The sequence below is a fragment of the Myiozetetes cayanensis genome, unplaced genomic scaffold (assembly GCF_022539395.1).
Source record: "Myiozetetes cayanensis isolate MyiCay16 unplaced genomic scaffold, myiCay2020 scf1, whole genome shotgun sequence".
NCBI classification, from domain to species: Eukaryota; Metazoa; Chordata; class Aves; order Passeriformes; family Tyrannidae; genus Myiozetetes; species Myiozetetes cayanensis.
This window is the reverse complement of record NW_026086604.1, coordinates 138166748-138183995: the sequence shown is the minus strand read 5'-3', so window position 1 is coordinate 138183995 and position 17248 is coordinate 138166748. Positions and strand designations below refer to the sequence as shown.

Sequence of the window (17248 nt, the reverse complement as noted above, 5' to 3'; positions counted from 1 at the left end):
ACTCACATCGGTATGTTTGTGCTTATGTTTCAGTTGGTTCCTCAGAACCTGTCAGAGACACTGAGTGGCAGCTCCACTGCAGAGTAGGCAAATGTTGTCAACAACTGTCAATTCAAGTAAAAAAAAAAAATTCTGATTACAGAAAAATGTGTTTGAAACAGAAGTGAGGAAAGTGCTAAAAGCTAGGATGAGTGAATTCCATATGAAGACTGAGTAGGAACAGAGAGCAATACAAGTCTGCAGTGGACGTGCAGCACTTCAGTTAGGAGTTTGAACATGTCATTGGAAAATGCAATGTTCATTACCAGCTAAGGATGACTGTAAATAATTTGCTGCTTCAGCTGTTAAGATTTGAAGGTTTTTTCTGCCCTTGCAGTTCCTCTATCCCTTCCCACATACTGCTATTTTTATATATAGTCAACACTACCAGATGTCATTTTGTCATCTGCCACCATTACACCGTCACCCTTTTCTGATGAGGTTTTTGCTACTTCTAATCTTTATATTATAGCTAAGGTTTCTGTCATTAGGAGAGCTGGTAAGTAGAGAAAGTGGTGTTAAAAACAAAGTCTTAGTTCAGCCTCCATAAATGTAAACAGTAACTGAGCCATATATGCTGATCTCTCTAAAAAAACCAAACAAACCCAAACCCAAACCAAACCAATTACTGAAAAGGATACCATTACCCTGCTATCGGGATTTTGTACGTTTTTATCAATAGAAAATGTGTATCATTTGAAAGACTGCCTGGGTTTGTGGAAAGTGGAAATAGGTGATCTGAGTGTTTTATTCCAGTGCTCTCAGTCCCAGGGAACAGTATGTGTCAGAATGATATATATCACTGACAAACAATAAAATATAAACAACAAATCAAATATAAACAAGTCTGCAGATGGAAAGAGAAATTAGGGAAACATCTCTGGGCTGCATACAGATGCAATACTGATCCAGTTACCAATGCATAAATGACCAAACAAGTGGACCACTGGCTCAACATACAAAAATAATTCATTAAGACAATGATGCTTGAAGGGACAGGTTTATTATATCTCCCACACCTTTTCATTTCTGAGCCGGTGACCAAAGCAATAATGAAAACCTTTATCCAGAAAACATTTACAGCAAAACACAATGTATTTGTGCTGTTAATTAAAATGCTATATTGTTCTCCTCCCTTCTCACATCCAGGGTGATTCTCTAACTTTGCAATGGCATTTTCCATACAGTAATGCTTAAAAAACTACACTAAACACAACGTAATCCTAAATAATAATTCTTTTTTAATTACCTGGTATAGAATACCTTGCAAACAAAAGACACTCATTCAGATTTAATGACAAGTACTGTATTTTTTGGCAACCCTGGAACAAACCAAAGAAAAAGCAAAGAATTATTCTATAACCATGAGGGAAAGAAACATCCATCTAAATGTAGAGGATTCATATGGCAAAACTAAAGAAAAAAATCCACACTTACAGCAGATTTTTTTTTTAATTCTTAGTGCAAGAAACATAACCAAGTTAATCACAGAGTCAGTACTAATTAAGAATATGGAAAATTCTCCTATACAGAGGTAGAGTCCAGTGCACAAGGCTAAAACGATATTCAATAGTCTAAACAAGACTGAGCCAGGTTTTACGGAATCCACTTTTTAAAGTATCAGACTGTATGTACATACATACAATAAATAGACTATACAATCTTTAAAGTAGTTTAATAAACTTCACAAAAATTATAGTAGATGCATTGATATCTTTACATAATCCAAAGTTCGTATCTCTATCACCCAGAAATGGATAAAACCAATATTCCTGATATCAAGTTAAATGGAAAATAGTTTAGCAAAGTGTTGATAAACCAAAATATTTTACATATTTTAAAGCCTAAATTTATGCTTATAAAGGATGAATTTCAAATGCTCTGAAAATGTTCCTTTTGATAATATCTGTAAAGAGGTTTCAAATGCTGCAATTTGTTATAAACACCTGCCTTACATTCCACGTTCAAGGGAAAAATGGACTTGGATACTCACAGTTCTGATGCATTGGCACAACAAGAAGTGATGAGAATTAGATTATTTTAAAGGCCCAAAGGACACCAGGAGAATTTATGGACGAAACCTTCATGTCTCAAACTACACAAATCACATTAGAAAGTCAACAGAAAACTGTTTGGTTTTACTACTTCAAACCTGTCGGTGCCTTTCTGCCCGGAGGCACCCGATTAGCATCACTCTGGGGAGTCAAATGTGCATCGCTGGGCCCCCAGGTTTGCTACAAGCCCATAGGGCTTAACAAAACAAACACGGAATCTTTTATGGGTTACAACAGTAGTGCATAAATCAGGGATGTCTGTTGCCATTCATTTCAGTGATAGTCACAAGGAAAGGATTTCAGGGAACTGAGAGCTTTCAGCTGTATCTTTCTAAACTGTGCAAAAAAAATTGGGAAAAAAAGAAAATCACCCTGGGGCATTACGAAGCAAATATGCTTCTACTGACAAGTTATTTTCTATAAAAGGTTCTTTCAATTGCCAAGGGAGCAACAGCCATGGTAAGAGGGAAACAGTAACAACAGTAAGAGCTTAATAATCAGAGTTGGAAATTATGTTCACAGTTCGGTTACTTTTAATTTCTATAAGCACCTACGCTGAAAAACATGAGGGTTTGTATTTTAGCTTCCAAATCAAATCTCCTTGTGACAAATACCTTGTTAAGATTTCCATTCTGCTCTTCTACAGGCCTTCTCATTGGAACAATTTTTTTTATTATTTTTTATTTTATACAAACAGACTCGCTTTGATTTAAAGTAAACATATAAAAATTGAGAATATTGCTTGCAACAATGGACCTGGAGGTGAAGGAATGAACTAGTCAGGCCATACAAAAAAAAAAAATCTCCCTCAAAATGAATGAATTCTGCTAAACTTCTAATGCTATGAAAATCTGCAAAAAGGATCACAAGATCTGTTGCAAATTTCAGAGATTTGGCCCAAGTCTTATCATCATCATCATCATCTCAAGACTTTAACAACTGTATCTTTATATTACGGAAAAATAAATGATTCCAAGAACTCAGGAAGGCACACACACCCAAGTATACTATAAATAAAATACATCATGAAATTACTAAGATCTTCTGATCCCTGTACACACTTTTGGTTCAGCACTATGGTCAAGTTCTCTCTTTTGCAATACAATAAAAGGCATACAAGAAATGTAACATATGCATAATAATTAAGAAGAATAATGCTAATAAGACAGCTTACAGAGAAAAGTGCAGTGAAAAAAACCCAATGCTATTTATTCAGGGGCTTGTGCTACTGTAAATACAGACTTTGTACTTCCTGCTGTGCAAGGGGAAGATTTTATCCTGGGAAGCAGCAATGAGGAACGCAAAAAAAAAACCCAACAACAACAACAACAAAAAAGATATTAAGAGAAACCTTTAAGATGGAAATCTCCCAACTTCTTCTCCTCTAGTGCACAGTCATCTGACTACATGGTTTATTTTCATGCTGCCATTTCCCTTCATGAGTACAGTATAATAGAAAATGGCACAGTTCTCTTAAATATTTTTCTGCCTCTACTTCATTTTTTTGTTTCTTCTTTCAAGCACCTGATTCGCTGTTTCCTCATAAAAAGTGTAAAGCTGTTAGTGAAAGTGAGAAAAAAACTGTTGCTCATCCTCTCTCCCGAACACCGATTTTCCATTTCTCCTTCCACTAGGTTTTCACTCGTGTGCTACACAATGGGGAGGCACTGTAAAGGCAGCTTGACAGATTTAAAAATAAAAAAATCAAAAGTCTTTTTTTCTTTATCCCCCCGCCCCCCAGCCCACTCTGAAAAAAATGGATGGATGAAACAGTACGTCCGTAGGGATATTCCAGTCTCCTCTGTTAGGAGATAATCGCAGGGGACCATCTAACCACAGTCAGATTGTCAGCACTGACCGACCGTTTCTTTGCAGCTTTCCTGAAGTCCTTATATTTATCTTCACACAAGCGAGAAATGGCCTGTAAAAGATGAAACAATCCTCAGTTGCATTGCCCACAGTTGTATAAAGTAAGGTTAAATGCAGATTCCTACATATAGGTAGAATTCCAAAAAGTCACTTCATTAAGCAAAACACATGAAGAAGTTTCTCCTCAAACCCTCGCTCCCAGTTCATTAATCTTAAAAGAAAGACTTGCTTTGCCCCGCACTTTTGAAGGACTCAGAGAGCGTATCCCAAGCATATCCCAAGCCTTTTCTTTTCAGGTTAACCATCACAAATGTCACTGGGGGAGCTGACAGTGCTTACCCACTGCTACAAGGTAACTGATATATAGCATTGCACCGGCAAAAAATTGAGGAAAACTTAATAAAACAATTGTAGAATACCTAAGTATATTTGGAGAATTTATAAAGAGGATGGTTCTTAATTTTTTTATTTTCTAAAAAGTTTCTTAGCAATTTTTTTTCTCTACTGAGAAATGCTCTGGCAGAACACTCGCCCTGCTTTGTTTCCAGAGTTAATGTTTGTTTGCCTTTCGGAAGCAGGTGGTGATTTTTGTGTGATCAGGCTATCCTATATTGAGCCAGAGGAAAATGTAGCACATATTCAGAATACTTTAATTTGCATTACAAATACATGGCAATTTTAAAGCCTTTTAAACAGAGAGACAAACATTATTTAAGCACTGACTCCTTTTACACTGTACTGGATTTAATGTTTTATGTTTCTCCTACTGTTTTTTGTGAAGTCATCTAAAACAAGTATTTATTATGGACCTCATATGCATAAATATACTGTGCCCTAAAATAGCCTGTCTATTATGGTTCATATGGCTGGGACAGGCTATGGTTGGCATCAGTAGAGACGTTAACTCTGGTGATCAAACACGCAGAACTGCAAAGAAAGCTCACTGCAAGGAGTACTCAAGGTCAAATTAAAAAATAAGATGAACTAGAGCAGTATTTTTATTTACTCAGGAATGGTTTCAAGTGGTGTCTCAAGATAAGACATTTAATAAAAAGTACCGTACAAACAAAACCAGTACAAGTGTTTGATTATAAAAAAAGATATTACAAATAATTAAACAGCCTGACTCTATGGATCATCATTTTCTTTCTTGATCTTTACTTCTATAGCACAGTGAGTTGTAGTAGTGAAGAGTCCTTTAATTTTAATAGTCCTGCAAAAACCAGAGGCAGGTATGACAGAAGTACACAATTCACATCTGAGAGCAAGTTCACCTAATGCTTTGGTCAAACTAGCCTGAAAACATAATTAAAAACCAAAATAAAACAAATAAACAAACAAACCCTCCAAAACCACACAAAAAACCCCACCCAAACACCAAAACACCAAAAACTACCACCACCACTAAGAGACCAATTTCTACTTTTCAGTTGAAAACTGAATTTCCTTTTATTAAGACTCCTCTTGAACACAGTTTTTTTCATGGTGCACATGAAGAGAACAAGAGAATAAAATAACACAAATATTCCTATTGCTTTTTAGACCATAATTTAACTCACTTAAAAGTGTTTAATAACATTGTATTTCATTTAACCAGGAACTTAATGGACTAAGAGTTTATGCAATTCAATCAGATTTAAAATTCAACAGGTCAAAAGTGTTTATTCATGAAATGATGTGCCAAGGTATGGCTTGACAAATAGGTACAATGAGGTGCAACTCAGCTTCTTTAGGTTGCCAAATCAGACTGTTACTTTAGGCATCAGGTAATCACTTCAAAATTGCCTGCTTCACAGGAAAATTTCTGTTCTGGCACTTGGTCAGACAAAATGAAATTTTCTTGGAAGTGACACTTAATATTTGGTATCTTAGTAATTTAAAAAATTGACATTTGGAGCCTATTTGGTAAGGTGGTTAGTCAACTTTAGAGCAACATATGAAGAAACAAGACAAAAGCAGAAAACTGTAAATATTTATTACTGTCCTTCAGTTAAAATATATCCAGATAGCTTATAAACACCTTTCTGTCATCTGATTTCTGTTGCTTTTATTGTTAGGAAAAAAACCCAAAAACGTTTTTTTACCATTTCTCATATGAAATCAAAACATTATTTAAAATAGCAACACTATTCTATCATGTGAAATTTGGCTGGCATTGAATGCAATATATATAATCAGCTAGAATGAATGCATATATATTCTTCCATTATATACAGGCACACAGACCTAAAGTCAGTTCCTCTGCTGAGTTATATGAATCTACATGAGAATTTGTCACTGGAGAAGGGGACGAGTAAGGTGAAAGGAGGTGGGAGAATGGCAGTAGTAGTAGTAGCAAGAAATAGTAGTGTAAATATTGGCTGCTTGCACGTTTGTGCAGGGCAGGAAAGCAGCACGGCTGGCTATGGCTTCACTACCAGGAATGCACAAAAGCACACAACTGTGAGTGCTGCACAGCCCCCACTAATTGACAAACCAGAGAAAACAGCAGGGACAGACAGCACCAAGTTTAGAAAGGCTGTATATGAAGAAAATGTAATGGGATGATGGTGCTTCTTCTTAATTTATAGAGTATGTAAGAAAAAGCAATTGGTTACTTTTAACAAAAGTGAAGGTGAGTTTTGCTCTGTTTTGCTTTCCCTTTGCTTCCTGGGTAAGAGGGATCTGAACATACAAAACGCACAGGACTGCAATCAGCCACTGTGACACTGGAAAGCTGAAGAGATATCTGACACTGGGAAGCTGAAAGACACTCCTCTACTTGTAACTTACATATTTTTCTCCTTGGTTTTGTCTGTTTGATCTACAGAACTGTATCTTCTAGGGCCAAGAAAATATAGCACGTATTTCAAAGGGTTTGAACTACGTGCTCAAGTACCATCCTCACAGTAAATAACTCAGACAGCATACAGGTAAACTGGGAGTGCACTAATGAATGCTCTTACAAAGCAGGGTAGGGTAAGCACGTTTTGTGTACTTACCCCAAAGAGGATAATCTGACTCATATTTAGCTCAGCACATGGGATAATAACCAGGTGTGAGAGTAGGAAATTACAAAATAGTGGATTGAGGCTGGACATCGAACCACCTTCTTGGCAGACAAATCTCCCATATTAACAAATATGGAGAAGCAAAGGAAGCCTTGATATTTGACATAATTAAAAGGAAGAAGAAAACACACTACAACATATGCCAGCTGGAACAAACTGCATTGGCAGGTGGACAGACTGAATGACGTAATAAAAGGTTATTTGCCATTTTTAACTTGCCTAACTCCATACAACAGGAAAAAACCCAAGAAGGGTCATAAAAATGGTTTCTGACTACCAGGTGGACTGGTGTAACAACTCCAAGACAGAAAGGTAAGAAAAAATTACTGTCATTTAATCATTTAAAAGACAAAGCTGCTTCTTAAGTGACAAATGTAAGAACATCAATAAGGAAAAACATCCACTGCAGATGCTTGAGAAAGTGATGTAATTTTTAACAACTATTGCAATGTCTCATAACACCTCTAAGCTGATGGATCTTTTCCAACATTTCCATTGGATGAGGAACAGTATTCATTAGCTCTGCCCTTGGTCTTCTTAAGGCTTTTTTTTTTTTTCCCTTCACATTTATGTCAACCTCATGATGTTTGCAGAAATTGTCATGCAGATTCTGCCACGTCAGATCTAATGCTCCTGCTTTAGGTACATAAAATGGCTTTAAAATGCAAAAATAGCAAAAAAAGCATGATAATATCACCATTTCTCCATGCAAGACCTTTTGTGATCTCCCATGTCAGTAAATAAGTTGCTTTAAATCCTGGGACTGAGCAAGGTCTTTTCAGTTTACCAGACAGGGCAAATCCTTCTGTGTACATTTGCTACAAGGTTGCTGTCTTTCATCACAGACTGCAGCTTTCCTCTCAGTATCAAAAATATCACAGCCTGTGTGGTACTACATCTCCTTCACTTGACAATCCAGGCAACTGTTTTAAAAACGGAGAACTCTGGTCTGAGCAGCACACAAGAGACCCGGAGAAGTGCTGCAAATGCATTTTGATAACTCTTGGCAAGCTAAATGCTTAACTGTGTTCAGGGAACCAGGCTATAAATTATGCTGTCAAGTAGTTTCAAGGGCACACTAATGACAACCAAGTACTGCCAGGGAACAAGGCAGTTCCCTCCCTTCTGGCCACAGAACAGAGGCAAGGAGGTGGCAGACCAAGTTGGTTTTACAGCAGATACTCTTTCTCTGCCCTGAAGTCATCCTCTGACTAGCAGGGTTATTTACAGCCAACTTCTGCTGGCAGCATAAAGCATCCCCAATACAGGGATTTATTTTTAATAATACAGATTTATTGAAAAAATATTCCAATAATTCTTTTTAAATATGCCTTTTCTTTAGTCAGTACAGAAGAATCACCAGTATTCTCTGGGTGTTTACAGTAATTTCTTATTTTTCTTTTCTTCTAAGGTTTAAGGAGATATCATTGTCACATTCATTTGTAACTCACTGTTATACATTGTATGTGATATAGACTGACAGTGTTAAGAAATTGTGTGCTAAATCCAAAAGTAATTCACTTAATTTTAAGATATAAAATGGCATATATATATCAAGACCCCCATGTGTAAATCACCTCTCCTTCATTTAAGATAACAATCCAAATGATTTTCCTTTTTTTTAATATTCTCTTTAATAGAAACAAAATCTGATGCAAATTTAGATCACACCATACACAGAATTAAGTTACATTCTTATTGGAGCTACTGTGAAATTTAGAAAGAATGAGAAATCTAGTGAAATTTGCTTTGATTCTTTCTCCAACATTTTCTGTTCCCACCGAAGTCACAAACAAGACAATTAACATTCCCACGCACCATTTCCCCCCACAAAAATGTGCACAGTACTGCCTGCCTGTTTCACAGGAACATTAGGAATTTCAGAGCATGCAAAGCTCACTCTAAACCACAGGCAAACAACCTCTAGTGCAGAGCTGTTATGTAATTTAAGACGTGTTATGTTAAAAGCAGTCAGCATCTAATGAAAATCTTCAAAATTAGTAACAAAATGTGCACACACCCATGCAATAATGCCCTTGAGAAACATATCGGAAAAATCAGGAAAAGTATATTCCAGTCTTGAAAAGGGCCCATAATTAGCTGATAATTTAAATTCCTCCTGTGTCTGTGGGTATTCTGTAACAGTGCCCAGCATTTCACAGGTCTAGACCAACACAGTGCTTTTGGCATATGGTATATTCAGGTCTCATAAGCATTCATGATTTATTCACTAAAGGCATGTGCTCATTTCTGTTCTGCCATTACTGAGAGAAACACCACAGGATATAACAGACTTGGATCCACATGAATTGAAGCAGTAGCAGGTAACAAGAACATGGAATAGTTATTTGCAGCAACATTTGTTAATATTCTGTCCTTTAAGGTGGATAGCCAATTTTAAGAAATGAAATGAACACACAAAACTAGACTGTGGATAGAGTTTTGATAAAACTTGTGGGCACTTTCACAAGGCCAATACAAACAACTGCAATTGCAAAAGAAATGAAAAGCAAGATGAGGTATGAAGCAAATTGGGCCAAAGTGCTGTCCCCACATCCATGAATACTCAAGGCACTGACAAATCCATGATGAAAATCGGGCATAAAATACTCTAATATGTCACGGGAGTATCTGGGAAAAGGTGGAAGAAAGGAGAAACAATGCAGAAATTCCACATCCCCCTATATATTTAACACTGAGCATTCTAAGAAGAAAGTGTCTTACCTCAAGTTTATATGCCCTGTCTCTGCTGAGGGGCTCCAAAGGAAAACTCAGGTTGTTTGCTTCTGCCAGGGAACGCAAATCAAAATAATACTTGGCATAAACACTGGAGGGAACATTGATATTGAACTGTAACAACTCAAGAAACTGGCGTTCCAGTTCGTTCCTGTAGAAAGGAGAAAAATGTGAAAACATTTTTCAGATTAAGCATTCAGAATGTAATTTTACTTAAAACTGCAAATAGTACAAACCAATTTCATTTCTTATTCTTGCCAGATGCAATTATCCCAGCCTAAGGTTCGACCTACCCTACCAAGTTCTACTGGCATATGTATGCCAGTGAGGAATATGAGAGATGCTGCACCTTGCAGCTGTTACTGTGATACCAATCGAGTCCAGGCACACAGCTTTGGTAGTGGAAGGGCACCTTTATCAGTTTAGCTAATACAGTCTGAGAAAGAAAAGCTGGCAGGAAAAAAAAGTTCTCGTAGTTTCTGCTGTACCTCCACTAGGTGGGTCTGTACACCCAGCTATGCCAAAACAGCACACACACATGCCCTAAATTTGTCAGACATGTCTTATAAATGCTGCACATTACTCTAACACCTAAATTACTGGAGAACTTATTTATTCCCTTCAGCCTTTCATCATCAATCACTTAGGATTAGTCACAGGAAACCTGAATTTTTCAGTATACTCTCTTTATGAACAGAGAAAAGAAATTTTTCCCTTAGACGTGCAACCAAAATTCACAGTGGCGATCATTTGTTTTTCAGCACCTAAAACAAATGTGTTTGTCAGAATACCTTATAGGAACAAAGCTTCTATTTGAGCTCCCACTATGTGAAGCTTTGATATAGTAATACATTATTACCTGTACCCATGCATTAAAAAGTATGTTGAGAAATAAGCCAACCACCAAAATTAAGGAGTGGACATTTTCATCAACTGCACAGTACCTAGATATCCTACATAATATTTATGCAGGATAATTTAAATCAGTGACTTCAAGATATGAGAAATAAAAAAAATAAATGTCTGCTGAAGAGCACAGTGACTGCACAGCTCTGTCACCAGCAGGCATTGACTCTGGTATTGCTTTTAAGTTACATTTTGACTGTTGTGTAAGTGTGCAAGGACTGTGCAATAGAGGTTGCACAGTTGGCAATAGAAGAGGAAGGATCTGAGGATAAAAAGTACTGGCACAGTAGTTTTTCAACACTGAATGATTTTTCTTCTCCCTCTTTAATCTTATATCACTCTTACATCGTAATCATTGTCCTTCCTTATCCTCACTCTCTCTCTGCAAAATTCTACATTTACATAATGATAAATACTAATTAACATTAAAAGACTAACTAAAAGCCAGATAGGGAAGATAGGGACTCTTTAGCATGAATTCATATTGCTGAAGACTGCAGCTTTTAAAAAATCCAAATAAAAAAATTACATTTTAAGATGTCTATGAACAAACACAGAATATTACCTTTTACATTGCCAAGACTGTACTTTCCGCAAGTTAAGCCTAAGGGTCTACATTAATGGATAATACAAAGCCTGTTTTAATGGCAAAAGACACTGGCTGTAACTCTTTTGAAGAGCACCTTCAAATCTGTAAATAAAATACACAGCCTCAGACTCTTACTATCCCCTAACTCCCAGATCTGAAGTCAGATCAGGAGAATAACTCCAGCTGAGAAAGGACAAAAAAACCCAAATATTTTTTATTTAAACTAATGTAATTTAACTAACCACCACACCCTTCTTCCACCATACACCTACCTCAGACTGCTTTAGCATGTGCTTTCTTGGGGCACTCCTCAAATTCTATGTAAAGCTACATACAGGACTACAGATACCCACTGCGCTTTAGTCCTTCCCAAGTTCTTTACTAGTTTTTAGACACAATTCACTGTACTGATGTTGACTTATAAAACACTGAAAGGCCTGCATGATGTTTTCCAAGATACACTTGTGCTAAATGATTCACAGCAGCTGAAGATTTTGACCTAGAGCTCTTCTTCTGCCTTACTAACACAAGCTCTTGCTTAGAGCTAGACATTTCAAAATCATCATACTGTACCGTACCAACTACCTGAAAAAAAGAAAGAAGAAAAAAATCCAACACACCACAGATGGGCAGGGGGAAAAAACTGGCAGCAGGAATATAAGCACCAAGCCAACAAGCACCAACACCTTTGCTGGGGGATTCACAAGGAGCCTTAAACACAAAGCCCGTGAACCACATCACCAAGTATCATATAGACAGCTCAGGTTCCCCAAAGGCTTCTTGTTCTGCAGTTTGTGAGAACCCTAAAATGTCTAAGAAAAGGATAAGAAGCTAAAAATCTTAAGGACTTTGGCTTAGGTGCAACACAGAAAGAGGGCCGATGTTAATACGGGTCTGCCAGTGAGTACTGATGTTATATAGCTCAAGTGCAACTTCTAACAGTAGCACCATCACATGTGTTTGTCAAAAACAATAACCTTTTCTGTTTCCTTTCACACCACCACAGTATGACTCATCACCTGCCTTCAAGAAAAGTCCTGAGAATCAGCAATTTCAAAAGTCACGCTTATAACCATTCCTGATTAACACTGTCACATGGTACAGTCTAACCTGTCACTCTGCTTCAAGCTTTTCAGCACTTCAGGTCATGTCCCAGCTTCATAAATACTTTAAAAGCAATGAGATTTGTCTTGGAGGAGGAGCGAATGGAGGGAGACTCTTACTGCTACTGAGCACTCAAAGGCATAAAAAGGATCAAGGGAGAAAGTAATTTAGAAAAATCATTTAGGAAACAAACAGTCAAGGAAGCATTATCAAATTATTCTGCATGGAATAATATTGCACACAGAAATGTGAAGGGCCTGATTTTGGTTCTTGTCCCTCTTATCTCCCTCTCCTCCCTTTTATTCTGGAAACCTCATTCTGTCTGGGCTATGTCAGAGAAGAAGCATCATCAACCATTCTTAAAGTAGCTTACGTATTTTAAAACAGATACTGAAATGGCAGTACATGGTATTTCCTACCTCTGTCTTGAAGTAAGCTTTCCCCAAAACCAACGAAAGTATCTACAGCATACCACAGCAATGCAAGTGTTTTGCACTGTGTTTTTCATTTTGACTTGGGCAAAAAAAAAATCCACTTTATTACAAATTGCTTGTTAATACAAAATTTAGAGATAACTTTCCTAATCCTTGAGCAATGACAGCTACTCAGAATTTATAAGACTTATCTGGCAGTGCATGAGCATGCCTAATTTAAAACAATCAGCTGACTTCTAACATTCAACCTTTCCCTTACAGATCATTTTTAGACCAGCTATAAAACTGACATACAGTAAAATATTAAGAAACTAAATTAGGGATGCTGTAGCAGAAACTCTTGGTCTTTCACTGCTCTGAGATTGAAAACTGAGATTCAAAAAACATTCTGTCTGCATAAACATTTCTTCTCATGTACTTCCCTCCTTCCCCTCCTCCCAGAGGGGTTATCCACAGCAACCTCTCTCCATTGGCTGTGATCCTGACTGAAGTGAGCTAAAGCACAGACAAGTCTCTATAATTCTCATTTCAGATACTTAGCTCTGCTTCAAAGAGCTCTGAAACATGCAGATACTGTACTGAAACATGTCTTTAATAATTTTATTATTACTAGTTCTTATGAAAAAGGGGTGCACCAGTAGACCAGAAATGTCACTTTCTGAATACACCAGCTGCAGTTGAGGATCAGCCACCCTCAGCACCATCCCAGTGCCAATTCCAGCTGCAGCCCTTCCAGCACTTTCCTCACACACACACCAGCTCAGGTGAGGGCATCTCGGAAAGTGTGCACAGCCTGTCACTCAGCCCTGAACATGCACATCAGTCAGACCCAGGGCACTTCAGCCAGCATATGTAACACCTGCTAACCCACCAAACAAAAAAAGGACTAGACTATGAACTGAAGACTCATTTTAGTATTTGTGAGCATTATGACATTGTGTTTCTTATTTTTTTTACTGCTGCTGGAATGTACCCTCAATAAGATTTAAGTATCCAGCCACACGTCAGAATTCTCTATGCTGTTAAAATATGCACTTAAGAATGCCATCTGATTAAAAAATGGAAAAATATATTTTTTTCCCATTTGCATCTTAATACATTTTTAACACCTTGGAAACTAATCCAGCAGGATACAGGGGAGAAAAACCTCAAAAGCCAAAAGCATCAATACTGAAGAATGGCAATAAATAAGAGGGTGATTATCTAAGGGTCATTAGGATCACAATTTTTTTCCTGCTTTACATGTTTGTCTACTGTCTGTATGGAAAATTAGTATGACAGTAAATGATGCTGAAGTGAATAAATGCAGGCTCACTGGAGGTAGGGATTTTTGTTGAATCATATATTTTAAATATTCTGCAAATCCGTTTTCATTACTGTGCATGAAAATCCAGTGGCACAATACACTTCAACCAGAAAACACAAATAATTCATGTCTTCCATGTAAGCAGCTGCCAAGTAGACCTCATGCCATCTATCAGCATTCACCATGTTCAGATACAACACAAATATACAAACTTCATATAATTTATGAAAGAACTTCCTGTCACCCTCATACACACGGATCTTGGCACTCATTGACAAAGATAAACAAACTGCACTCACATGTCTTCGACCGTGATATCTTTCAGGATCTGGCAGTAATCCACGTTCCACACTGCCTGGTCGTCCCACACTTTGGATGCCAGCAGAATTGCCCCCAGCACAATTCGCTTCCAGTTTGCTGGACAAATATCTATCTCTGCATAAGTTAAAAGTCTTTCAAGATATACCTGTGGAAACACATTAAAATCAAGACTTGATCTATTTTGCTATTAAGTATAAATGGATAAGAAAACCATTCTCACAAACCCATACCAGTAATTTTAAGATGGTAATCTGCCCTCAAGATTCTTTTATTATGAAATTTTTAAGTTTGAATGTATACATTATGCCAAGCTCATAACTGGATGTGATAAATCCATTTTACTTGGCCTTTGCTTTCTTATCCTATTACCCATTTCAAAAGGCCAGACGTCAGACTCCTGAATACACCAGCTCTTCTTTAGCTGTGACTTGCTCCTGCCTGCCACCCTAATGCTGAAGAAAACCTTACCACTATCTTATAACACTGTAAAACAAAATATCACTAATTGTTCAGAAATTTCTTTTTCTTCATAAGGAAGGCAAAACTATTTAAGCACAAAATTACAAGTTCCAAATTACATGTCAAGTCAATTACTAGAAATGGAGGTTTGTCTTTTTATTAAGAGCATCACTCTGGGAAGATTGTGATGTACAAAATTTGGTATTGGGAGACCACAGAAACACAGCGTTCAGTAAAAAGGCTGCACATGGATCTCCCCAGCGTCTGCACTACCTGAAGGTTCTGTGTAAAAGGTTGCCTTTTGTTTTCCAGGCAGCCTGTGTAAGCAACCCCTTTACACTCTATATTGCACAAAACAACTTGTAATCTTTGCAAGGAAAACTGCTCCTTGAATTATGAACAATCAGCATTCCTTGGAATCGTCCTTAGAAAGCAAAAAACTTTAAAGTAACACACTATGATAACACAGGCAGCTTCATAAGCAGAAAGCCCATGGAAGCCATAATACCATGCCACTCAAATTAGGAAATTAAATTAATTTGCTTCACATCAGTGCAGAACTTGACTTCCTAGTGTAAATGCAACACCTTTTAAAATTTCAACTTTTCACATCCAGTTTTAGTAGATTTTTTTTAATGAATACTCCACATCTATAGATACATAAAACACACAAAAATCAGAAAATAACATCCTTTCTTACACGCAGCTCTAGCTTAGACAGAGGGAGAAAATAAAAATTAAAAAAAAAATAAAAAAGAAAACTAAGTAAGGATTTTGTGTGGGCTGAAATTCAAAGGCATTTAGAGAACAAAAAGTAGACAGATGAGAATTATATTGCAAAGAAAGACATGGAATCATAGAATGGTCTGACTTGGAAGTGACCTTTAAAGACCATCTAGTTCCAAACCCCCTGCCATGGGCAGGGACACCTGTCACTAAACCAGGTTGCTCAGAGCTCCATCCAGCCTGGCCTTGAACCCCTCCAGGGATGAGGCATCCACAGCTTCTCTGGGCAACCTATTACAGTGTCTCACCATCCTCACAGTGAAGATTTTCTTCCTAATATGTAATCTAACCCTACCCTCTCTTGGTTTAAAGCCATTTATAGCCCTTGTAGTATCACTACAAGCCCTCATAAGAAGTCCCTCTCCAGCTTTCCTGTAAACCTTCTTTAAGTACTGGAGGAGCTATAAGGTCTCCCTGGAGCCTTCTGTTCTTGAGGCTGAACAACCCCAACTCTCTCAGCCTGTCTTCACAGGGAGAGGTGCTTCAGCCTTCTGATCATTGTCATTACCCTCCTTTGGACTTGTTCCAGCAGATTCATGCCCTTCTTATGTTGGATACCCTGGAGCTGGATGCAGCACTCCAGGTGAGTTCTCACCAGAGCAGAGCGAGGGGCAGAATCACCTCCCTTGACCTGCTGGTCACAACTCTTTTGATGCAGCCCAGGGCACATCTGGCTTTTAGGGCTGTGAGCACACACTGCCAGGTCACATTGAGCTCCTCTTCAACCAAAAACCCCAAGTAATTCTCCTCAAGGCTGCTCTCCATCAATTCTCTGCCTAGACTGTGTTTGCCCTGACTCAGATGCAGGACCTCGCACTGGGCCTTGTTGAATGTCGTGAGACTTGCACAGGCCCACATCTCAAGCCTCTCAAGGTCCCTCTGGATGGCAGATGAACTTACACCTCAGTAAAAAGGGAGCATGAACTTGCCACTGTTTTCTCAACAGCACATACTTGAGAAATTAGCTTTAAAAACTAAATAGGAGCTTGATAAGACACTATTCCTATACCACCTTCATTACCATATTGATGTATCTTCCAATAGCATGTTGAGGGATGTGAATAATCACTCTTGTTTCCTTGGTGAGATCTTGGGCTTAACTCCAGATATACTGTTTGCTGCAATGAGGCTCTGTATCATCCTTGGATAAAACTGAAGATGATAAATAGCTCTCCAGGAGAAAGGCACTTAGTGTAACTTTCAACTTCTTTCTTGAAATGACTTAAAAGAGAGCATTTTCTTTTGTTCACTTGTTGTGGTCTCCTTGATTCAGTCTTGGGTTTTAAGTACATGTGTTCAAGTAAGAGAAGACAGAAAAAACTAAGACTTCTTCTTGCAGCAAACATTCGTAAAAGTTTATCAACATCCTCAGCTAATGTGGGAATTCACTGTAATCTAAGACTTGTGACAGCATCAGCGTTATCTTGAAGACATTAGTGTATTTCTTCAACTTCCAAACAAGTTCACTCAGCTACACATACAGCCTTTGTTCTAGCTCTCTCTAGCTCTAGTTTGGAGAGAACCCACTGATTAGGCAGAGGAAAGGCTGGTACATACTTGAGCTCTCACCCTACTGATGTAGAGCAACCTCGTAA

General features: G+C 37.8%; 1 protein-coding gene across 3 annotated transcripts in view; it reads right to left on the bottom strand.

Moving 5' to 3' along the window:
* Window positions 1–1023: 1023 nt before the first annotated feature.
* Window positions 1024–17248, bottom strand: part of CCNY (cyclin Y) — a 122959-nt gene continuing 106734 nt past the window's right edge. For all 3 annotated transcript variants that reach the window (XM_050332426.1, XM_050332447.1, XM_050332436.1), the window contains 3 exons: window positions 14387–14553; window positions 9737–9899; window positions 1024–4014 (listed from right to left, as the gene is read on the bottom strand). In XM_050332426.1, the coding sequence (XP_050188383.1) occupies window positions 3898–4014; window positions 9737–9899; window positions 14387–14553 (447 nt within the window). In that variant the 3' untranslated portion in view covers window positions 1024–3897. The remainder of the gene's footprint in view (window positions 4015–9736; window positions 9900–14386; window positions 14554–17248) is intronic.